Source organism: Megascapheus bottae, chromosome X (genome assembly GCF_031878675.1).
Source record: "Megascapheus bottae isolate mThoBot1 chromosome X, mThoBot2.hap1, whole genome shotgun sequence".
In the NCBI taxonomy this organism is placed as follows: Eukaryota; Metazoa; Chordata; class Mammalia; order Rodentia; family Geomyidae; genus Megascapheus; species Megascapheus bottae.
This window is the reverse complement of record NC_143547.1, coordinates 83,707,612-83,733,628: the sequence shown is the minus strand read 5'-3', so window position 1 is coordinate 83,733,628 and position 26,017 is coordinate 83,707,612. Positions and strand designations below refer to the sequence as shown.

At 38.2% G+C, this 26,017-nt stretch overlaps 1 protein-coding gene across 2 annotated transcripts in view; it reads right to left on the bottom strand.

Annotated features, from left to right (window-relative positions):
• Positions 1 to 26,017, bottom strand: part of Stag2 (STAG2 cohesin complex component) — a 135,063-nt gene that overhangs the window by 84,341 nt on the left and 24,705 nt on the right. For both annotated transcript variants that reach the window (XM_090326370.1, XM_090326371.1), the window contains exon 2: positions 1,674 to 1,814. In XM_090326370.1, coding sequence (XP_090182496.1) covers positions 1,674 to 1,717 — 44 coding nt within the window. In that variant the 5' untranslated portion in view covers positions 1,718 to 1,814. The remainder of the gene's footprint in view (positions 1 to 1,673; positions 1,815 to 26,017) is intronic.

Below are 26,017 nucleotides of genomic sequence, written 5' to 3'. Positions count from 1 at the left end.
AAATGTAACACAAGTAGTAATTCACATTTACAAAGACTTTATGTAGAATCCTCACTAGAACTGCTGTCTTAGGTACTCCAATATCTTTGACAATTTTGAATTAAATAAACCTCAATTTCTTTCTCCACTATCCTATGTTCTTCCTCAAACATAAATAAAGAAGTTTCCTCAAGAGTCTTAAAACTGAACCTATATACACTGGGATGGAAAATAATACTTTGAGAGCTTGGGGTATAGCTTAGTGCTAGTATAGTGTACCCTACCCTTGATCCCAGAATGGAGAAAGTCATACTACCAATATTCCAGCACAGACATGACAGATACCAAGGATAAAATTTTAAGTGTAAATATAAATTTAAATGTAAATATAATTTAATATAAATTATAATTATATAACATAAAATTAAATGTAAACATAAATTTTAAATGTAAATATACGTATCATCAAAAGGTGATACTGGGCAGACATATATAGTGGTATCTACCTGTTATGCTCAAGACTTAGCAAGAAAATTCTCTGTTCAAAGGAATTCTCATAAAGTACTAAATAGGAAATACAATGTGTAAAGAATAAAAGCAAAGGCAGTTTCAAATTTCTTTTTTTTTTCATTTAGGTACCTTATGGAACTGGAGCTCAATATGAAAACTACTGATATGTAAACGACTTCAATGTTTTTGAGACAGGATCTAAGTAGACTGGGCTAGCCTCCATATCACAAGCCAGGTATAGTGTTCCAGACCTGCAATCTAAGAACTCAGTAGGCTGAGGCAAGCACATCAAAATTTTGAGACATGGCCAGCCTGAGCAAAAGTGTAACACCCTCTTTTAAAAGGGGGAAGTGAGGCCAGTCACTGGTGGCCCACACCTGTAGTCCTAGCTACTCGCGACACCGAGATCTGAAAACTGTGGTTCAAATCCAACCCAGACAGGAAAGGCACACCCCCTATTTAGCACCCCCCAAAAAAAACCCTGAAACTTAAGGACCAGTAGTTTGGCCTAGTGGTAGAGTGCTTACCTAGCATGCACAAAAACCTGGGTTTGATCCCTCAGTTGAAGAAGCTGGGAGTGGTGCTGTGTCTCAAATGGCACACCACTAGCCTTGAGAAAACCCAGTGACAGTGCTCAGACCCTGAGTTCAAGCCCTAGGACTGGCAAAGGGAGGGAGGGAAGGAGGGAGGGAGGGAGGGAGGGAGGGAAGCTGAGACTTGATCAAAAACAGTAAGGTTACTAGTATGTAAATTTACAAGACAGCACCAACTAAAGAGCCCAATAAACAGTGATAAAACTTTCAAAAATGAAGCCAGGAGGGGTAGCTCATGCCTGTAATCCTGGCTACTCAGGAGGCTGAGATCTGAGGATTGAGGTTTGAAGCTGGCCAGAGCAGAAAAATCCATGAGATTCTTCTCTCCAATTAACCACCAGAAAACTGGAAATGGTGCTGTGGCTAAAGCGGTAGAGCACTAGCCGTGAGCTGAAGAGCTCAGGGACAGTGCCCAGACCCAGAGTTCTAGTCCCATGACTGACAAAAAAAATTTTCAAAAATACATATTTATATGTGAGGTTTTCATAATATTATTTAGCACAGAGTACAGCAGGAGAATCACAAGATCAAAACCAGTCTGGACTACATAGGTAAACCATGTCTCAAAAAAGGACAATATAATGTACTTACTGAAGTAGATTAAAATCAGTTGGTATTTCTGGAGCTGCTATCATTTCTTTATCATCTTCTGGAACACTCCAATGTCAGAAATATATTCATATATTTATGTGAATTAAGATGACAGTTTGCTTCCTCTAAGAAAGACAATTCCTTTAAAGAGAAGAAAATGATACTTATTAAAACATGGAACAATTAGAACGATGTACATAATCAAAAGCAAAATTCCCAATGTCTGCTCAACTGTTTCCATAAATAATTTCGCACCTTTGAATTTGAATAATTTGTTTCTAGATATAAATTCATCAGAATTGATGGGTATTGATGGCTTACACCTGTAATCCTAGATACTCAGGAGGCTGAGATCTGACGGTTGCAGTACAAAGCCAGCGAGGGCAGAAAAGACTGTGAGACACTATCTCCATTTTACCAGCAAAAATCTAGAAATGCAGCTAAAGTTCAACTGACAAAGCTGTGGCTTTTACTGGCCAGGAAATCCAAAGACAAGTTTAAACTGTAATACTAGAAGCGTGAACATTATAACTTTTGTTGATGGTGTAAAGACATGAGTGAAATGAGCTAGTAAAAAACAATCTTAGGAGGCTGGGAGTTTGGCCTAGTGAAAGGGTGCCTACCTAGCAAGCACAAAAACCCAGGTTCCATTCCTCGGTACCACAGACATAGAAAAAGCCAGAAATGGTGCTGTGGCTCAAGTAGCAGAGCTCTACCATCAAGAAAGCCCAAGGACAGTGCTCAGGCCCTGAGGGAAAGCCCTAAGACTGGTAAAAAAAAAAGTCTAGGTCTGAAGTTTGGTATAGTGGTAGAGTGCTTTCCTACCATGCATAAAGACCCAGGTTCAATTCCTCAGTACCACATACATAGGAAAAAGCTGGAAGTGGTGCTGTGGCTCAAGTGGCACACTGCTAGCCTTGAGAAAAAATACAAACCAAGGACAGTGCTCAGGCCCTGAGTTCAAGCCCCAGAACTGGCACCAAAAAAAAAACCTATCCTATCTCCCTCTCTCTCTCTCTCTCTCTCATATAATCTTAATTTTTTTGCCAATCCTAGGCCTTGAACTCAGCCATTGCCTGGGCACTGTCCTTGGACACTTTTTGCTCAAGGCTAGCACTCTGCCACTTGAGCTACAGCACCACTTCCAGCTTTTTCTGTGTATGTGTTACTGAGGAATTGAAGCCAGGGCTTCATGCATACAAGGCCCTCTATCACTAGGCTATGCTCCCAGGTCCCAAGATATAATTTTAAAACACTTTTTAAATCCTTGAGGAAATAATACAAAGCCTGGATTACTAATATATAACTCCTTCATGATAATACCACAATGTTTTAAGAAACAAAAAGAAAATATATCAAATCTAATCTATTTCCTCAAAAGAATCTACAAACAATTTGCACATGATGAATGTCATACGTTGCCTAGCATACTGGCTCTAAGTTCTGCCCCCAGCACAGAATGCCACTTGTACCTGAGTTCAAGGATATGGAGATTGGGGAATCTTAAGTTTAAGACAAGACTGGGCTACACAGATAGATCCCTTATGTGAAAGAAAAAAAAATTTAAACACCACAGTAGTGGTTTTTACCTGTAATCCTAGCTACTTAGGAAGCAGAGATTAGGAGGAAAAAGATGACAAGACCTAATCTCAACCAATAAAACCAGGTGTGATAATCTCATCTGTGATCCCATCTATATAGAAGGAATAGGTAGGAGAATTGTGGTCTAAGGCCAGTCCGGGTAAAAACGGAGATTTTACCTGAAAAATAACTAAAGTTAAAGAGAAGGTTTTGTTTAAATGGTAGAATTGCTACCTAGTGAACATTAGGATCTCCTAGGGTCAAATGTCAGTACTGCAAAGGACAATAAAGGGTCACACCTGTAACGAAAGCTAGTATTCTAAGACTGAAAGTGACAAGTGCATTTTAATATAATTTTATTATAATTAAGGTGTTGTACAGAGGGGTTACCATTTCATAAGTCAAGTAGTAAGTACAATTCTTTTTGGACAATGTCACCCACAAATGCCCTTTTTAATAGAGACAATACCAAATGGCTAGGCTACAACAAAAGAGTAACAAAGTAAATCTAAGGTCTCAAGTTCTTAGCCATTTATTTTACTTTTTATTCGTAAAAGAATCTAGGTTAGGGAGAGAAGTTTGGCCTAGTGGTAGAGTGCTTGCCTAGCATGCACGAAGACCTGGGTTCAATTCCTCAGTACCACATACATAGAAAAAAGCTGGAAGCGGTGTTGAGGCTCAAGTGGTAGAGCTCTAGCCTTGAGAAAGTCCAAGGACAGTGCTCAGGCCCTGAGCTCAAGCCCAGGACTGGCAAAAAATAAATAAATAAATAAACATAAGACTAGTAACATTCTAGACTGTAATCCTAGCTACTCAGGAGGCTGACTGAGTACTACAAACAATCACAATTTAGTCAGTCTGGGCAAGAAAGTCCATGAGACTTTTTTTTTTTTTGGTCCACCATGGGTCTTGAACTCAGGGTCTGGCACTGTCCTTGAGCTCTTTAGCTCAAGGCTAGCACTCTCCCACTTTAATTGGAGATAAAAGCCACTGACATCCAGCTGTTTTTTTGTTTGTTTCATTTTTGTTTTGTTGTTGTTGTTTTGGCCAGTTCTGGAGCTTGAACTCAGGGCCTAGGCACTGTCTCCATAAATTATCTTCAAGTAATCACCAAAAAGCCAGAAGTAGAGTTGATGATAAAAGCTCCAGATTAATATTAAGGCCCTCACTAGACCAGACCAGCATTAAAACAAAAACAAAAAAAGAATATCCTCCCAAGTATTAGATAAAAGATATGATTATCCTCCTACTTTGTCTTTTATTTGAAAGGTACTCATACTGTAAAAATCACTAGATTTAACTATTATTATGTCCCCCCTTGCTCTAAATCATTACCTCAGGATTGTTCCATTCCAAGACCACACTATATAAGTAGTACAGCACAGGTCTGATGTCATCGTATACACATAACTTCTGTTTCTGAAAATACTGCCTAATATCTAAAAAGAAAACAATTTTGTTTTTCACCAAGAAAGCTGGAAAAGCATAACCCTAAATTTATTCTAACCAATAGTTCAGATCACCAAAATTGGCAAGAGAGAAAAAGTGGCTCATGTCTATAAATCTAGTTACTCAGGACGCTGTGAAGTAAGGGGTGAGGTTTAAAGCAAGCTGGGGCAGGAAAATCTGTAAGACTGATAAAGACTGATATCTCCAATTAACCACTATACCTCAAATGGTACAGTGCTAGCATTGAGAAAAAAAGTTAAGGGGCCGTAGGCTCGAGTTCAAGAAGCCACAGTTCAGATTACTTTTTAAAGACAAAACTTTTTGCAGGAAAAGATATAGCTCAGTTCAGTAGTACATGATTAGCTGCTGTTTTATTCCCTTCATCATCATTTATAAACAAAGATGCTTCACCATCCAGTTGCTGATGGCTCATACTTGTAACTACTCAGGAGACTGAAAACTAAGAATCACAGTTGAAAGCCAACCTAGTCAGTGAAACTCATGAAGTGCTATCTTTGAGCACAAAAGCTCAGATAAGGTGCCAAGTAACTGATTTCCCAGGACTTGAATAACCCCATGCAGAAAAAAAAATGTGAAAAATAGGCTAATTTTTTATGAAAACTTTTAAAATAAAGAACTGAGAATGTCTGATAATGTCTTTAAATGTGCTTAATACATTTGGTCTATGCTGGAAAATCCAAAACAATAAAAATATATAATGTTTAAATAGAAGTGTGTTTGAAATTATATAGTCATTTCTGAACTACTGGTTATTAATTCAAAAAATATACTGAAAAATAAGAAATATGCTCAAAGATCACAAGGTGGAGCTCTTACCTAGTATCAAAGAACAACTCTGAGGTCTTTATAACACGTAGGAATTCTCTGTAACTACTACTAAAAACAGTGGTCATTTCAACATTGGACAATGAAGGACATTCAAATGAAATTTACATTGCTACCATCATTTATTTTCCTTTGAGAGAAAAAAAAAACAGAAACAAGTAGCTCTTTCTCCTTTCTGAACACTAATCTATCACATTTATAAATATATGAAAAATATAATTTAGGGTCAAGCATACACAGTGGTCTCCTATCCAGTATTAATTGAAATGACAGTAAACTAAACTGATCAAACACTTGCCCAAAAATATTAAGTGAGAAATTCCAGAAACAAGCATTTTAACAATGCAGGCCCTTTTGAGTAGCAGAATGAAAATGTTCACTTTCTTCATCCTATCTGACATATAAACTATCCTTTTGTCCAGTGGACCCATGCCTATATACTACCTACCAATCTACTAGTCAGTAGGTGTCACATATAATCACAGTACTTGTTTGCAAACAATCCTTATTCTGACACCAACTTGCAAACTTTTATACAATATATTGCTTGTAATTTGTTCTATTTTTATTATTGTTGTTAAATCTCTTCCTAATTTATAGTTTATAAAATAAACTGTATGTATGCATTATACGTTTGTATAAAGAAATACAGAGTATACCAGAGTTTACCTCTATTTGTGGTCTAAAGCATGCATTGAGGAGCTTAGAACACATCCTCATGAATAATTAACAATTGTTGAATATAGTATGCTGCCACAACTTTGCTGAATACATTCATATACAACTACTAAATTAAAAAATAATGGGAACCTGGTGCCAGTAGCTCATGCCTGTAATCCTACCTACTCAGGAGGCTGAGATCTGACGATCACAGTTCAAAGTCAGCTTGGACACCAATGTCCATGAGACTCTTTATCTCCAATTAACCACTGGAAAATCGAAGTGGCACTATAGCTCAAAGTGGTAGAGCATTAGCCTTGAATTAAAGAGCTCATGGGCAGCTGCCAGGTCCAGCATTCAGGTCCCATGACTGACAAAAATAAATGAATAAATAACCATGCAACTTGGGAAAAAGGGGAAGGGAAAATGAAGGAAGGATTGACACTTGAAAAAGAAATATACTCATTACCTGACTTACATAACTGTCCTTTAATGTAATTCCAAGTGATCTCAAGATAAGAACGGAACTATCCCCTTTAGCATCTATATACCATTGGGGAGCACAATGGAGGGGAATTAAATAACCTGGTATAATAATTCTGCACTAAAAACAAAGGAATATTCAACAGTGAGAAACTGGCAAATTCATATATGTTATGCTAGTTCCTTGTCCCAATATCACTCTCAAAAGAAGCATGTTCTTCTACCTATCAAGAGTTTATCTAAGAAATGAAAATATCCTCATAATATAACATTTAAGTTAGAAATTATTAAAATGACAGTCATGTGTTCGTGATAGTACACCATTGCAATTCAGCCTAATATTCATGCACTGAAACTATCCATACAAACTAGTGAAACACTGGATCAAAATTACAAATAAAACCCTAGGGATGGGGTATACCTTAAGTAGTAAAAGCATTTGCTTGCCTAGCACAGGTGAAAACTTCATTCAAACCTTAATAAAAAGGTAAGTAAATAAACTTCTTTTTAAGAATAGCCTGATGGGGGGTGTGGTGGGGGGAGGGAAATGGGTACCAAGACATGTGAAAGGGTATCAATGTATGTGAATTAATGCACCTTCTATCTGGCAAATATCATGTAACCCTTTTACTACTTACAATAAAAAATTTATAAAAAAAAAGAATAGCCTGAGAAATTATGAAATTATACTACTAAAATGTGATTTATTCATATTCCTGGTCCATAATTTATAACATTATCTACACAAAACCACTTAAAGTTCTCATACTATTAACTACTTTAGGTCATAAAAATTTTCCTATGTTTGCTGATTCAACATTAGCAGCAAATAGGAATTTTCTTCTTTATTTAAGGCTGAGAATCCAGGACCTTGCACAAGCACTCACATTCATTTGCCTTGAAGCAAAGTTTCTACCAAAGCTAAATCTCTAGCCCAGGAATGAAAATATTCTTTACAGACTCAGGGCAACATGAGGCAAAAGCATGCTCCTTTTACTAGTCTATTTATATTTTCAGTTGAGAACAGAAAGAAGATTGTTATTTACTCTCAGACTGACCAAAATAATAAAGTTGGTACCATCCCTGTATCAAGTGACACAATGCAAGTTGCAGCATAAGAAATGAAAACCACAATTGAAATGAGACATAAATGTCTAACTTCAAAAGAAGAGGCCAGGAGGCATAGCTCAAAAAGTAGTGTGAAGGGCTGGGAGTTTGGCCTGGTGGTAGAGTGCTTGCCTAGCTTGCCTAGCATGCACGAAGACCCGGGTTCGATTCCTCGGTACCACATACATAGAAAAAAGCCGGAAGTGGTGCTGAGGCTCAAGTGGTAGATAGAGCCTTGAGAAAGTCCAAGGACAGTGCTCAGGCCCTGAACTTAAATAAGCCCAGGACTGGCAAAAAAAAAAGTAGTGTGAGATATGATAAGGACACCTGCTCAGCTATGTTTATCTCTGCACTATTCACAATAGCCAGGCGATGGAAACAATCCAGATGTCCTACTGCAGATGAATGAATACAGAAAATGTGATACACACACACACACACACACACACACACACACACACACACACACACAAATGGAATTCTACATAGCCAACAGACAAGATAAAATAATGGCATTTGCAGGGAAGTGGATGAATCTAGAGCGAATCATGTTGAGTGAGACAAGTCAAGACCTAAGGAACAAAAGGTGCATGGTATCCTTAATATGTGGCTATTAGATCCAAACAGTACAAGAGCAAGGACTCAATATTTGCATACCCAATGCTATGGACATGGTACGGGAAATATAAACATAACTACATAGACATAAAAACTTATGACTCTATAGACATGTCTTATGTCATAAATTAATATGTATCTATGATATACAAACCCTTAGCCTCATTTTGATTATGTTCTAATATGTAAGTGCCAGTGATTGTATATAGAGATTCACTTCTTGAATACTTGTTTGTTAAAAAGTCACTTGAAATATGATGTTAATAAATTCTTTAATAATAAAAAAAACTAGTGTGAGGTTCTGGGTTCAATCCCCAGTGCAGCTCTACTTCCCCTTTGATGACTAACAACCCTCATAATATGTTCCTTAACCAAAAATGTTTTCCCTTCCCCTAGCAATCTCCCTAATTTACACTATCCTTCTGAGTAAATGATGCAGTGCAAAGAATGACAAATCAAGCAATGATCATGTGTACTGTGACCAGGAGTAAATTCAAAATCTAAAAGTTTCTCAATAACATGCATTGTAGCTATCACGTACATCATTTTCTTTCCACAAATAGAGATGCAATCCCCCAAAAATTCAAAATGCTAGTCCTTGCTCTAGAATACAAGAAAAGGTAATGTGGAGAAGGTTTCTGAAAAAAAAAATCTACACTTTCTGAGTAATTAGTAGTTAAGTCCAATATCTGCCTTTATAAACATTAAGGAAAAAAAGCCAAGAACCTGTGGCTCAAGCTTGTAATCCGAGCTATTCAGGAGGCTGAGGTGTAAGATCATGGCTCAAAGCCAGCCCAGTCTTATTTCCAACTAACCACAACAAAATGTCAAGAGGAACTGTAGCTCAAGTTGTAGATTGCTAGCACTGAGCACAGAAGCCCAAAGACAGCGCCATGCCCTGAGTTCAAGCCAGAAGAGCAGCACAAAAAAAGTAAGTAAAAATATAAGGGAAGAGAAGAGGCCAAAAGAAAAAAAAAATGTACTCTCTAAACTAACAATATATTAAAGGCCTTAGGACTTCAAAAAAAAAACATACTTTCAGAAAAAGGGGAATAGGTAAGTGGGGTTCAATCTACATAAATAGAGCACACTACAAAAACTAAAGCCAGAAAGTATTGGAAACATCCACCTGTTCCCCTCCTATTTTTAAGACTATGAAAGTAGAGTGTAACAGCTAAGGAGACAAGCTCCTTAGTTTCCTTGCCTACCCATATTCCTTAATAATTTCCAAATGTAGTATATCCTTACCACAGTAAGGATCACCTGGTACAACTTACCTACTCAGCTTGTCCCAGTGTGAATCATCAGCTGATTTCTGTATAAAGGCTAGAATGTCACTTGTGAACTCAGCAACTAATACTAACTAGTCTTGGGTTTAAAGGAGAGGAAGGGAGCTTCAACAAGAAATAAAAACAAAACTTCTCTCTTATTCCTACAGATTCAGTGCTCTACCAGCTTATATCATTATAACCTGTTCCTCAATTTCCATCTACATATACACACACATTACCCCATCCTGCAAACTGGTATCTTGCCCATTAAACACTTTAAAACAGTGTCCTGTGTCTCTCGAGTTGCCTAAACCTAAGGGCCCTATTATTCTCCTCCCATCTGCCTGACCCCACTAACCCTATGGGAATATGACACTGGACACACACACACACACACACACAAAGGCAAGTTAATGCACAAAGATCTTAGGGCACAACTCAGGTGACAGAGCACCTTCCTACCAAGTACAGAGCTGAATTCAAACCACAGCATTACAAAAAAATAAAATAAAATGTAATCCAGAAAGAGCAACATAAAATAATGACAACTACTATAGACCAATATCTGCAAAGAATGCCCCATAAAATTTTTAAAATAGGGCCGGGAGTTTGGCCTAGTGGTAGAGTGCTTGTGTAGCATATACGAAGACCCAGGTTCAATTCCTCGGTACCACATAATACGTAGAAAAAGCCAGAAGTGGGCCAGGAGTGTGGTCTAGTGGTAGAGTGCTTGACTAGCATGCATGAAGCCCTGGGTTCAATTCCTTGGTACCACATACTCAGAAAAAGCCGGACATGGTCCTGTGGCTCCAGTGGCAGAGTGATAGCCTTGAGCAAAAAGTGTCCAAGGATAGCCCTGAGTTCAAACCCCAGGACTGGCAAAAAAAAAAGCCAGAATTGATGCTGTGGCTCAAGTGGTAGAGCTCTAACCTTGAGAAAGCCAAAGGACAGCACTCAGGCCCTGAGTTCAAGCCCCAGGACTAGCAAAAAAAAAAAAAAACTTAAAATAGTAGAAAACCAGAATTGAGTAGGATATTAAAAGGGTTATTGTACACCATGACCAATGGGATTTATTCCTAGAATGCAAAGGTGGTTCATTATGCAAAAAATGAATGTAATATAGAACGTTAACAGAATAAAGGGGAAAAAACACATTAAAATCTCAACTGATGGGTCCGGGAGTTTGGCCTAGGGGTAGAGTGCTTGCCTAGCATGCACAAAGACCCGGATTCAATTCCTTGGTACCACATACATAGAAAAAAGCCGGAAGTGGTGCTGAGGCTCAAGTGGTAGAGCTCTAGCCTTGAGAAAGTCCAAGGACAGTGCTCAGGCCCTGAGCTCAAGCTCACGACTGGCAAAAAAAAAAAAAAAAAAAAAAAACTCACCTGACACAGGCAAAGAAAAATTCAGCACCCAGGCACCATAAATATTCTTAATGTATAAGGACGATATTTCTATACAATAAAAGCCATCTATGAGAAACATATATCTAACACCATATTCATTAATAAAACACTGAACGCCTTTTCTTAAGATCAGAAATGAGGCAAGAACATTCACACTCTCATCCCTTCTACTCAACACAGGAATGAGGTAGCCAAAGCAGATGAGCAAGAAAAATAAAACACATTTAAAAAGAAAGAAAAATTGAACCAGGTGTCAGTGGTTCACACCTGTAATCCTAGCTACCCAGGAGGCTGGGATCTCAGGATCACACTTCAAAGCCAGCCTGGGCACTAAAGAATGTGAGACTTTTATCTCCAATTAACCACTAAAAAAACTGGCTCAAGAAGTAGGGTGGTAGCTCAGGGACAGCGCCCAGGCTCAGAATACAAGCCCCATGACCCACTCCCCCCCAAAAAATTCAACAAGGTACAAAATAAACACCCTAAAATCATTGTAAACTAAAACAGTAATAATGAACAATCTGAAAAAGAAATAATTCCATTCGTAATAGCATGAGAAATAATACAATAGAAATAAACACAAGGGGGACGGGAGTTTGGCCTAGTGGTAGAGTGCTTGCCTAGCATGCACAAAGACCCAGGTTCGATTCCTCGGTACCAGATACTTAGAAAAAAGCTGGAAGTGGTGTTGTGGCTCAAGTGGTAGAGCTCTGGCCTTGAGAAAGTTCAAGGACAGTGCTCGGGCCCTGAGTTGAAGCCCAGAACTGGCAAAGAAAAAAAAAACCAGTATGGAGGTTCATTTAAAAATTGAAAACAGAGGGTGGGGGGGAGGGAAATGGGGACCAAGACATGAGAAAGGGTATCAATGTATGTGAAGTAATGCACCTTCCATCTGGCGAATGTAATGTAACACTTCCATTAATTACAATAAAAAATATATGAAAAAATTGAAAACAAAACTACCATATGATTCAACAATACTACTTCTAAATATATATCCAAAGGAATGGAAGCAGCATCTCAAACAGATATTTGCACAACCAGTTCACAGCAGCATTACTCATATTAGCCAAGACGTAGAAGTAACCCAACTGCCCATCCACAGATGAATGGATAAACAAAATGGGATATAGACATTCAATGAACTATTTACTTTTAATTTTAAGAAGAAAATTGTCACATACCACAAAATGGATGAACCTTGAGAACATTAAACTAAGTGAAATAAGGCAATCAGGAAAAGACAAATGTCCATTATTCCACTAAGGCATCTAAAGTTCATAGAAACAGAACAGTACTTATAAAACAATGGAAAATGACAGTTACTTAATGGATAAATTTTGAATTAACATGGTAAAAAAAATTCCTGGAAATCTGTTCCCTAGCAATGTACATATGCTTCATGCTGTTAACTTGTACACTTAAAGACAATGAAGATGACAGGATATAGTATTACAAACCTAAGACTAAGACAGGAAGACCACAAGTTTGAAGCAAATCTGGGCCACATGTCATAACCCTATCTCAAAACAAAAATAAAACAAATAATTAAGACGGTATTTTTTCACATCAAATTTTATGTTTTATCTTTTTTTGTGTGCTAGTACTGGAACTTGAACTCAGGGCTCCCACTTGGATTTCTTGCCCACAGCTGGCACTGTATCCCTTGAGCTACACTTCCAGTTATAAGATTGTAAATTCCATTATGTTTCTTACCATAAGAAAAAATAAATATAAAAGCTAATCATGATAGATAGTACAGTCCTGTAATACTAGTACTCATAATGTTAAGGAAAATAATGAAATACCAGGTAAGACAGGAACTCCCTTCAATCAAATATTTTTCTTGACTATCTTAGATGCCAAATACTTTATATAGATCATGAATATTTGGGGCATTAATATTTTAGATGTAATTTAAATAAGATACTGAAAAATTGATGTTTCATTTAGAACATTATTTTTGATAGACTTGTTTCCTATTTAGGCAAAACCACACCAAAGCCTGTGTCAAAATATCTAAAGAAGCCAGGCACTGGTGGCTCACACCTATAAAATCTCAGCACATGAGATCTGAAAATTGAGGCTCAAAGCCAGCCTGAGCAGGAAAGTCTGTGAGACACATCTCTAACCGCCAGAGCACTACTAGCCTTGAGCAGAAGAGCTCGGGAACAGCACCCAGGCCCTGAGTTCAAGCGACAAGAATGAGGTTTAAAAAAAAAAAAATCAAGCCCAGTGTGATGGTGATTACAATTCAGTAAATTAAATATAATAAAAACAATGCCAGGCCAGGCATGGTGGCTCATACTTATAATACCTACTCAGGAGGCTGAGATCTGAGGATCATGGTTCAAAGCCAGCCCAGGCACAAAAGGACCTGAGACTCTTATCTCCAATTAACCTCTAGAAAATGGGAAGTGGAACTTGGCTCAAGGGTAGGTAGGTCAGTAGCCCAGGCCCAGGGGTAGGTAGGGTGCCGTAGCCTTGAGCTGAAGAGCTCGGGGACAACTACCAAGCAGAGTTCAAGCCCCATAACCCACAAAAAAAATCAAAAGAAACAATGTAGCTCTTCCTAAAAAGATACAGAAAACATATTGAAACCCATTTAACAATATTTTTTTTACTTGTTCAAAATCTAATGATACAAGCCAAGACTTAGTTTCAAGAAGGTAAGAGTGCACAACTTAAAGGTGAAAAAGATTTAAGCAAGCACTTTCCCCAGGGATGCAAGCAAGCTGTATTTAATGTTTAGCACGCTAAACCTCACAATACTAGGAATTCGGTCACTGACTTGTAAAATGTACATCTGATTCCATAAAAAGGAAAAAATAGTGTACACCAAAAAGATAATACAAAGTGGGGTATATGCCTGTCATCCCAGTTCTTGGGAAGCTGAGACTGAAGATTGAATCAAAGGCCATAATAAACTACTTAGCAAGATTCTGACACAAAACAGCAGAAAGGATATAATCCTGTGAGATATTATGTGTATGTGTGAGGGGAGGGAGGCTATTGCTACCAGACTTCACTATGAGTTCTCTATATTGTGCCCTCTAACCAATTCCATTTTTCAGTGTCTCTTTACACTCATGAGTACATTTCTTCTACTTCATAATATCAGACAGACCACCTCTCAGAGATCTAATTTTTTTTTGTACCAGTCCTGGAGCTTGTATTTAGGGCCTGGGCTGTCCTTGAGCAAAGCTAGCACTCTACCACTTGAGCCACAACTCTTTTGGGGGGGATATTAGTGGGGATCAAGAGCAGGCTCAGACTGGATTTGAACCACAATCCACAGATATCAGCCCTCCTGAGCATATACAGGTATGAGCCACCAATGCCCACTGATATTTCTGCACCCAACATGGGGCTTGAATTCAAGGCCTTGGCAATGTCCCTGAGCTTTTATGCTCAAGGCTGGCACTCTACCACTTGAGCCACAGCTCTTCATTTTGCTGGTTAATTGGAGAAAAGAATCTAATTTTCATGCCTTCAATGGCTCTGAACCAACAGTAATCCTCAGATCTCAGCCTTCTGAGAAGCTAGGATTACAGACCTAAACCACTGGTGCTTGGCTTGAGATTGAATTTTTTAAACTTTCATAGAACAGTTAAAAACAAGACTACCTCCAATCCATGATAAATACATTAAATCATCCTATAAAACATGCACAGATAGAAAAAATCATATTAAGTAAGCCAGACTCAAAGGAACATAGGCTCAATGGTTTCCCTCATTTGTCATAATCAGTAGAAACCTTGGGTTCTCCTAATAGAGATTTACAACAGAGCAAAACCTAGATACATAAGGTCATATAGTATGATGCTAAATGAAAGGCTCTCCAGGATATAGAAACAAAAGCCATATAATGAGTGATTGTTGTCCTTAAAGTACTATGTTATGTCTCATGTCTTTTGCTGTACCTTGGCTATCTGACATTGTTTCAGTTTTTACCTTATCTGATATAGTATATATATGCTTATTTGGTTATTTGAAATCAGATAGGGAAGGGAGGAAAACAAGATGAGGGGTGGGGTTGGGGGGAGAGAAATTGGGACCAAGATATGAGAAAGGGTATCAATGTTTGTGAAGTAATGCACCTTCTATCTGGTGAATATAATGTAACCCTTCTATTAATTACAATAAAAAATCCACAGAAAGATCACTAAATTTTTACAAAAAAGCAAAATGATTCAAACAATATATACACCATTAAAAACAATTGCAGTAAGCCAGATCCAAAAAGGAACATTGGCTCAGTGGTTTCCCTCATTTATAATAATTAGTACACATCTAGGACTCTCCTAGGATTACAATAGCTCAACAGCTATATACATATGACCATATAAGACAATACTAATCAAAATGAACCCTAGGATGTGGAAACAAGAGGTTTATCTTGTGTGGTGGTTGTTCTTAATGTACTGTTATTTCTCTTCTCTCTTTTTGCCCTTATTAATCTCATGTTGTTGCTGTACCTGACTTTGCTACCTGGTATATTGTATATACATTTGTTTATTTGAAATAGGGAAGGTAAGGGGGGAAACAAAATGATTGGGAGGGTGTGGGGGGAGGGAAATGGGGACAAAACCATGAGAAGCAGTATCAATGTGCGAGAAATTAAAAAAAAAAAACAATTGCATACAACAAGGACTATGGCCTAGTGGTAGAGTGCTTGCCTAGCATGCACAAAGCCCTGGACTCGATTCCACGGTACCACATACACAGAAAAGAAAAAGGCTGGAGCTGGTGCTGTGACTCAAGTGGTAGAGCACTAGCCTTGAGGAACCTCAAGGACAGTGCCCAGCCCCTGAGTTCAAGCCCCAGGACTGGAAAACAAAAACAACTGCATGCTAGGACTAAAGTTTCTGTCTTCGGTAGACGTAAAGTACACTATAAAGAACTCAAAACGAAAAGAAATTATTAACGCATTCCAAGACTGATGTTACAATATTTCCTGCTAACAATGGTTTATCTACTAAGTCATTACTCAGGAAAGAATATTGTCAGAATTTTAGCTACAGAAAAACATATGTTGTAATGACAAACTTCACAAAAAGTGTAACAAGATTTGAAAACATGTGTAAAGAGATTCATGTGCAAGGATCTCTTATCTTACCCTATGTCTACTTTGGCCAGAAATACTCAAAAATGCTCATTATGTTAAACAATGCCTCTTCCTTCTTCCCCCTCTGTCTCTTCCTCCTTTTACCACATCTTGATTGTGCTTGACTCTTCTAATCATAAATCCTAAAAAAAATAAAAGTTCTCTTCTCCTAGTTTCATATAAATTATTCTGTTGATATTTGCCAAATGACCCATTCTTCTTTGTCAATTTACTTAAATGTTTTACTTCATGTGTTCCTACATGGGCTAGTCCCATGTAACCTGCTTTGTCTAACCATAACTTCCAGTTAATTTACAATCTTTAAACAGAAAAACAAAGTGAATAAGAAATAGAGAACAAAGTATCAGTAATGGAAGGATTAAGACATAGAAGTATTGAAACTTTTTATAGGTTTCTTGTAGTGATGGTTAGACAACTGAAAATAGAATTGCCTAAAATCTGATGGATCTATACACATAACAATACTGGCAGAAAACTATAAATTGGTACTGCCTTCATCTATGTTGAGTAATATTAGTATTATTTATTAGTATTTCAATTTTATATGGATTTGCTCAAGTATCATCATTTTTTTCAATTGATACAAAAGACAGCTTATGTGATGTCACATGTAATTAAATATTGTTCAGGTAACTAAAACAGATAGTTTTAAGGTTCCAATTTGAATATGGGTAAAGTAAGCCAGAGAAAGTATTTGAATGTTGTGTTGAGCTAGACAAGATTTTTTAAATTAAGGCACTTATAACAATGACCTTCATGACTTAACAAATTTCTGCCAATCAACTAAGAGAAATAGAGCAATCAGAGTATAGGTGAACCTTCTACTCAAAGTTCCACTACATAATTTCAAAATCAAACATGCATTCAAATATATCCCTTGTAATTCAGAACTCATCAACCAAAAAGATATGAATAGTGTGATATTCATCCCTAATTGAACACTTGCTAAGGAAATCAGGTACTAAAACAGTGTTGTTAGGAAAAGATACTTGTAATTTTAATTGGCACTTCTCTAATTTTCTTGGGTTTTTTTTGTTTTGGGTTTGTTTGTTTTGTCAGTCCTGGCACATGAACTCACGGCCCATTTTGCTCAAGGCTAGTGCTCCGCCATTTGAGCCCCAGTGCCACTTCCAGCCATTTTGCTGAGTATGTGGTACCGAGGAATCAAACCCAGGGTTTTGTGCATGCTAGGCAAGCACTCTACCATTAGGCTATGCTCCCAGCCCTCTAATTTTCTTTTTTAAGTATCATTAATATTGTATTTTCCATAAACAATGCTCTCTCCTTTTCTATTCTCCTAAGTCTGATAAGTTTTACTCACTCTTAACAATGCTCTTTATGTATTATAGACTTCATAAGGAAGCTTTTCTCTGTGGTTTCTACAAATTCCTGCTTAAAGTAGTTTCTTTGAGCAACAGGTATTGGATACAGCCCTTCCTTCCATTTGTCCTGTTTGACTATATTTTGCCCACAAGGGCTTCTTACCTTTACTCAATACTATGGTCATATACAGAGCATATACTTGAGCATTTTCCATCCCTTGGCTAGCACATTATTCTCTATGCTTCTCCGCATACCTAAACCATCTATACATTTTTTTGCAATCTATATACTTTATCCAGTTCCAGCTTTTTTTTTTTGTTGATTAAGGATGAGAATTGGTGGTTGGAGGTGAGTTTCGCAAACTTTCCTGCCCATTCTAGCTTTGAACCACGATCCTCAGATCTCAGCCTCCTGAGTAGGTAAGATTGCAGGCGTGAACCACCACCCCCAGCTCAGCACTAATTCATCCTTTAAGACCTGGATGAAACGTTAGCTTCAAGATTTGACTCCTGTTATCTTCTTAACCCAGGTAACCAATCTTATTTCTAACAGATGGCTTAGCTCTGCCCTTTCTGTGTATCCACCATTTATTTTCACTTTTAAACAATAGGTTATTCTAATAATCATAAGTTATTTCTATTCCATCTCTACTAAGTCTACTGTAGTCCTCAATGAAGTAAGTATTCAACATAGTATGCTCGTGGACAAAAAACAAGAATGTCGGGGCTGAGAGTTTGGCCTAGTGGTAGAGTGCCTGCTTAACAAGCACAAAGACCAGGGTTCGATTCCTCAATACCACATACATAGAAATGCTGAAAGTGGTGCTGTTGCTCAAGTGACAGGGGCCTAGCCTTGAATAAGCCCAAGGACAGTGCTCAGGCCCTGAGTTCAAGCCCCAGGACTGGCAATAAAAAAAAAGAATGTCAATTCAAATATTAAGAACCTCTGTGCCATTATTGTGATAGCCCTAACAATAAAAACACAATTTAAGTGAAAAAATTAAAATTGATCTTAAACAGAATTCTTAGGGGTGAATTAAATATTAGACACTGAAAATCCAACACAAGCAATTACTATATAATACACTGACATAAATATAAATATGCACAGAAAGACCCAGGTCATTGGGAAGTAGCCCTTAATTGAAAAAAAGGAACTCAGGAATAGCTTCCAGATGACTCCAATCTAAATTTGAAAAAACATGTTTAAACTCTGAGTTTAAACTCTGGTACCTTCCTACATGCAAGCACACACACGCAGACACGCAGACATGCACACATACACACATACACACACACAAAACTGTGGACTACTGAGGGAAATTTACATCTTATACACAATTAACTCTGAAAAAAGCACCATTACTATACTCATCCATATTAAAGTTCATTCTTTTAACAAAGTATTTCCTAAGTTGCGTTCCACATATTTCACATTCAATAAAATGTCTAGGATAGCCTGGGGCAGTGGCTCACACCTATAATCCTAGCTACTCAGGAGGCAGAGATCTGAGGATCAAAGTTCAAAGCCAGCCAGGGCACAAAAGGACCTGAGACTCTTATCTCCAATTAATCTCTAGAAAACAGGAAGTGGGGCTTGGCTCAAGGGTAGGGCAGTAGCCTTGGCTGAGTTCAAGCCCCATGACCCACAAAAATAATGTCTAGAATAACAGTACAAAGAAATAATTATATGATACCACTACTCTTTCTCAAAGGTTATATATTGCAAACTCACAATATAACACCCAAATTTTTCCAGTTTTAAAGGCCATGAGACTAATTAGGTCTACAAATACAGACTGCTAAAAATGGGCTGATATTGTAAAATGTAGCATAAGTAAAAACAAACAGCAATATATACAAATGAGACCTCATTTCCTTATGCTTCTAGAAGAATACAAAGATACTATTAGCAATAAATTTCCTCAGAAGAATCTGGAATGAAGGAAATGTTTTACTTTTAATATTTTAAATTTTACTATGAGCTAGGATCCATTAATTTTGTACTAGTAGTAGTAATTCTCCCTTCCTTTTAAGTACTATGTGCTAAACATTTAAAAGTCCTTTGAAGTCATGGGGGCTAACCTACTATAAAATATACAACAGCTGCTAAGCATTGGTGGCTCACATCTAATCTTAGCTACTTAGGCAGCTGAGATCTGATAATCATGGGTGGTCATCTACTCAGTGAAGTCTGTTAGATTCTTATCTCCAATTAACCACCAAAAACCCTGAAGTGGAGCTGTGGGTCAAACCAAAAGAGAACTAGCCTTGAGCACAAAACCTCGGAAACAGTGCCCAGGCCCTGAGTTCAAGCCCCAGAACCACAACAAAAAAATTACACAATCCAAGAAAAACAAATATTTCAAAGTATTGTAATATAGTAAATTGTCAATGGCTTCAATTGTAGAACTCCCAGAGGCTTTATCTATTTTAAAAAAATGTGGAGGACATGGAAGAAGGAGGCGATTGGGAGAGAGGGGGGGAAGGGAGAAAGAAAGGAAAAAGGGAAAGGAGAAAGGAAAAAGAAAGAAGAGAAGGGGAGGAGAGAAAGAGAAAGGGGTGAGGCAGAAGCAGATATATACACACAAGAAGCACTTCCAACTTAGGATAGGCACCAGTGACTCACACCTATAATTGTAGGTTCTCAGGAGGCTGAGACCTGATAATTATGGTTTGAAGTCAACACATCAGTGAAGTCCATGAGATTCTCAGTTCCAATTAACCACCAAAAAGCCTGAATTGCCTGTGGTTCAAGTGGTAATGCACTAGCCTTGAACACAAAAGCTCAGGGAGAGTGCCCAGACCCTTCCGCAAGCTCAAGCCCCAGGATGGGGACAGGACACACACACATACACACACACTTCATTTTAAAATTATGCTTAACTAAACTAACTGGAAGCTGAAAAAAAATCCAGTAAGTTTTCAAACCACCCAGACTATGGTATCATAAACTTAGATGAATTCAATTTAACAAGTTTCTTTTAAAATAAGAATATAAATCAGAAAACAATGATGCACTGTGTCTTATAGTACCCACAGGGGAATGGAAAAAGGAATCAAACTAATACCTCAGTTTTTTTTTATGGAAGCAATGAATTAGAAAGAACACAAATTGAGCCAAGAGTGAAGCCTAATGGTAGAGTGCTCGGCTAGCATGCATGAAGCCCTGAGTTTAATTATTTGGTACCACATACACAGAAAAGGTTGGAAGTGGTGCTGTGGCTCAAGTGGCAGAGTGATAACCTTGAGCAAAGTGTCCAAGGACAGTTCCAGGACTTAAGTACAAGCCCCAGAATTGGTGGGGTAAGGGGGTGAGAAGGAAGGAAGGTGGGAAGGAAGGCAGGAAGGGAGGGAGAGAGAGAGAGGAATCTGGAAGGCAGAATGTACTGAAATATTTTGTTGGTTGACAAGTTACACAACATGCAGTGGGCATAGATGATAATGGATGATTTCTCTCAATACTTGCAAAGGACATGTAACTAGGGCTTAAAATCTTCAGTGCTATGTCAGTGACAACAGAAAGCTGAAGATTCGCCCCCAAAACCTATTATCATGCAAAAATACATAATACTTAAATCTATTTACTGTGGTTATAAACAAGAAAATAAAATAGTAACATTCCAGTATAAAATGTAACCAGTTGAATGATAATGTGCCGAGTTTACTAATGAAGTGAAAAGCCAATGCTGACAACTATTAAAGTCCCAAAGTATAAGAAACAATGCACTAAACATTTCCATGGAACCTTTGAATATGAACGGCAATACAGGAAACACCTCACTTTAGGTTTTCACTATTAGATAAAATTATCTTTCAAAATCAATCTGAACAGGCTAGAGGTATAGTCATCATTAAAGAATACCAGCTTATGGCAATGGTTTCCCTCATTTGTAATAATTAGCACAAACCTTGGCTTCTCTGAGCAGAGTACTACAATAGGGCAAAACCTAGATATATAAGACCATATAGGATGATGCTAAATGAAAAAACCTCCAGGATATAGAAACAAAACCCATATAATAAGTGATTATTGTCCTTAATGTACTATGTTATCTCTCGTCTCTTTTGCTGTCCCTTGGTTATATCATATTCTTACAGTATTTTACCTTGTCATCGGATATATTGTATATATGTTTAGTTGGGTATTTGAAATAGAATAGGAGAGAAGGGAAAACAAGATGGGGGTGGGGGTGGGGAGAGATAAATGGGAACCAAAACATGAGAAAGGGTATCAATGTTTGTGAAGTAATGCATCTTCTATCTGGTGAACATAATGTAACCCTTCTATTAATTACAATAAAAAATTTATGAAAAACAAAAAGAATACCTGCTTACGTACCAGGAGTTTAGCCTAGTGGTAGAGTGCTTGCCCGAATGCACAAAGACCCAAGTTCGATTCCTTGGTACCACATACATAGAAAAAGCCAGAGTGGTGCTGTGGCTCAAGTGGTAGAGCACTAGCCTTGAGGAAAGCCCAAGGATAATGCTCAGGCCCTGAGTTCAGTCCCCAGGACTGGCAAAAATATAAAAAAAAGAACACCTGCTTAATTTAACATGCACAAGCCCAAGAGGTTTATTTGCTTAATTGCTTGTGGGGCCTGAACTCTGGGCCTGGGTACTGTCCCTGACCTCTTCCACTCAAGGCTACAGCTCTACCACCTGAGCCACAGTGCCATTTCCATGCCCAAGACGTTTGATAGCAAGCACCCTCCAGAAAAAAATCCAACATACAGTATTCCAATAACCTGATGAATTACTTTCAATTTTTCACCCATCATTATGTCTACTACTAACAAGTACTAATAAAAAATTTCATTTCAATGAGGGCTTCATTAATTTTAAAAAAACTGCACTACAGTTAAGAAAAATTCTGGTGGTTAGAGAGGCATGATTTCGTTGCTAAGAGCCCTAGCCAATGAGCAAAAGCATCAAATACAGAGCTCGAATCCCAGTCTTGAATCTAAAAAAAGGGGGGAAATGAGCCTAGTGGTAGAGTGCTTGCCTAGCACACATGAAAACCATTCAATTCCTCAGTATACACAGAAAAAGCCGGAAAGCCAGGCACACACCTGTAATCCTAGCTACTCCAGAAGCTGATATCTGAGGATCAAGGTTCAAAGCCAGCCTGAGCACTAAAGTCTGTGGGACTCTTATCTCCAATTAACCACCAGATAACCAGAAGTGGCACTGTGGCTCAAGGGGTCCCGGGCAATAGCCTTGAGCTGAAGAGGCCAGGGACAACACCCAGGCCAAGAATCCAAGTCTCACGACTGGCAAACAAAAAAAAAGAGGGAGGTTGGGGGGGAGTGATGTGGGCTCCTCACACTGTTTCCTTCATAGTCTTATTTACAAAACACTTAAACTCAGCTTACATATAAACCGGATATTCACTGAATATAATTTAGGGCTACTGGTCTAGACAAAAGGATGGATAGATTAGTGTCCATCTTGTAAACAGATGCTGTTTATAAGCTGCAATCAACGTGCAGAACCACAAAAAAGTGATCAGATACTACAAAGTAATACATAAATCCACTTTAAAATAATTAGATACATAATACTAAAAAAGTAAACACCAGTAATTAGCTAGAAAATTATTATATACTCAAAATTAAAAGACCCTTGGATTAAATTGAAGAGTTGTCAGTCACATTCAAAATACCTTGCTGAAAAAGAGGTGAAATATTCATGCTATCTAGTAATCAAAGAAATTAAAGGAGCCTAAGGTACCACTGACAAAACTGTTCAAAAATGGGGCCGGGAGTTTGGCCTAGTGGTAGAGTGTTTACCTAGCATGCACGAGACCCAGGTTTGATTCCTCACTACCACATACATGGAAAAAAGCCAGAAGTGGTGCTGAGGCTCAAGTGGTAGAGCTCTAGCCTTGAGAAAGTCCAAGGACAGTGCTCAGGCCCTGAGCTCAAGCCCAGGACTGGCAAAAAAAAAATGTAACTGTATTAAAAAGAAAGAAACCTGGGGCCAGGAGTTTGGCCTAGTGGTAGATTGCTTGCCTAGCATGCACTAAGACCCAGGTTCAATTCCTCACTACCACATCCATAGAAAAAAAGCCGAAAGTGGTGCTGAGGCTCAAGCGGTAGAGCTCTAGCCTTGAGAAAGTTCAAGGTCAGTGCTCAGGCCATGAGTTCAAGCCCAGGACTGGCAAAAAAAATGTTTAAAAATTTTAAAGTAACATCCTCATTGTATTTCAATATTATTCACTCCATAATTTTCTTTTCCTCTCACCCCTCCCCTACTAATATCAAAAGGATTACATTTATGTATGTAGATGGCATAACAAAACCATTGAAAGTTGTTGAATAATAAGAGGTTGGGATGGCAAGGGAAGAGAACGTAATAGAGGTTAATTGGATTAAAGTAAACTATATGAAATATCACAGTGAAAACAATTATATGCACTTGAAACATAAAACATGTTCCATTTGGGGATAAGTAGAAATGGGGAGTGATGGAGAGGTTAAGTATGGTCAATATACTTCACATACATAAAAATAAACCAAAAGGGGCTAGGGGTTTGGCCTAGTGATAAAGTGCTTGCCTAGCATGCATGAAGACCCAGGTTCAATTCCTTGGTACCACATACATAGAAAAAAGCCGGAAGTGGTGCTGAGGCTCAAGCGGTAGAGCTCTAGCCTTGAGAAAGTCCAAGGACAGTGCTCAGGCTCTGAGCTAAAGCCCAGGACTGGCAAAAAAATAATAAACCAAGAAAACCTGGTATAATGTTTTAAGGAGGAAAGATGAAAGAACATGATTTAGTTTTATCAAGGTACATTGTAAGCATATATGGAATAGTCACATAGAACTCCCCTTGTACAAATACTAAAAATGCTTGAAACCATTTATATCTCCAAAGCAGGAATAACATGGCTACCATATATCACAGCACTGGTGGCACTTTAAATGGGTATAAACATAGTACAAAACAATACTATCTGGGTATTGGTGACCCATGTCTCTAATTCTAGTTGCTAAGGAAGTTGAAACATGAAGAACTGAGATTTAATGCCAGCCTGGGCAGAAAGGTCCTAAAATTCCATCTCCAAATTACCAGCAAGATTACATGCTAGAAATATGACTCAAGTGGTAGATGGCAAACAGATTAAACAAGTCAGAGTTAGCAACAGGCCCCCAAGTTCAAATCCTGGTACTAGAGGTATGACTCAAGTTGTAGAGTGCTTTACAAGCAGATTTATGACCCTAGTATTCCAAGAAAAGAGCAGACAGGAGGAGGGGACTGGAAAGGACAGAAGAGATGAGGAAGAGAAGGGGAAGAAAGAGGAGAAAAAAGGAGAGAAGGGAAAGACTACAGTTTCAATTACCAAGATATTTTTGCCAGTCCTGGCTTGAACTCATGGCCTAAGCACTGTCCTTGGACTTTCTCAAGGCTAGAGTTTTAGCACTTGAGCCTCCGCACCACTTCTGGCTTTTCATATATATATATATATATATATATATATATATATATATATATATATGTGTGTGTGTGTGTGTGTGTGTGTGTGTGTGTGTGTGTGTGTGTGTGTGTGTGTGTGTGTTACTAAGTAATCAAACCCAGGTCTTTGCATGCTAGGCAAGCACTCTACCACTAAGCCAAATTCCTGGCCCCTACAAGAATTTTTTAAGGGTTCATGGTGGGCTAAGAATTGTGCTCACACCTGCAATCCTGGGTACATGGAAGGTAAAGATCAGGATGATAACAGATTTAGGTCAGCCCAAGCAAAAAGCTAGCTGGACTCCATCTCAACAACAACCAAAACACTGGGTAGGATGTGTACTACAACAGTAATAATCCTAGCAAAGCAGGAGATGTATGTAGGAGAATCATAGTCCTGGCTGACCAGGCAAATAATTTAGAATGCCAGCGGGGGACATAACACAGTGCTGAACCACTTGCCCTATCATACACAAAGCTCTGGGTTCAAGCCCTAGCACAAGGGGAAAAAGGTCTATATGAACAATAACTAAAGCAAACAAGCCAAAGTCCCCAAATTCAAACTTCAATACTTCTAAAAACACTATGACACTGTTACCCTCCCACTTTGTAACACTTATACATAACTGTGTTTACTTGACTTTTTTCCCTACCAGACTGTAAACTGTACAAGCCTAAGAACCAGGTCCTCTTCACTGTTATATCCCCAGTGCTCAACACAGTGCCTATCTTATTCCTGGTACTCAAATATTCATGGACAATTTCATCTTCTGAGGTCTACACAACAGAATTGAAAGCAGAGGGCTGGGCATGTAGCTCAGTTTAGAGTGTTTGCCTAGCATTTGTAAGGCAGTCGGGGCCTGTCAATAACTGATTTGTTTCATGTGCTGTCCCTCTACCACTTGAGTCACATTTCTAGCCCCGCACCACATATACATTAAAAAATGAGAAAGCAGAAACTAGAACAGGTATATGTACACCAATGCTCATGTAAATATTATCCATAGTAGTCAAAGGGTA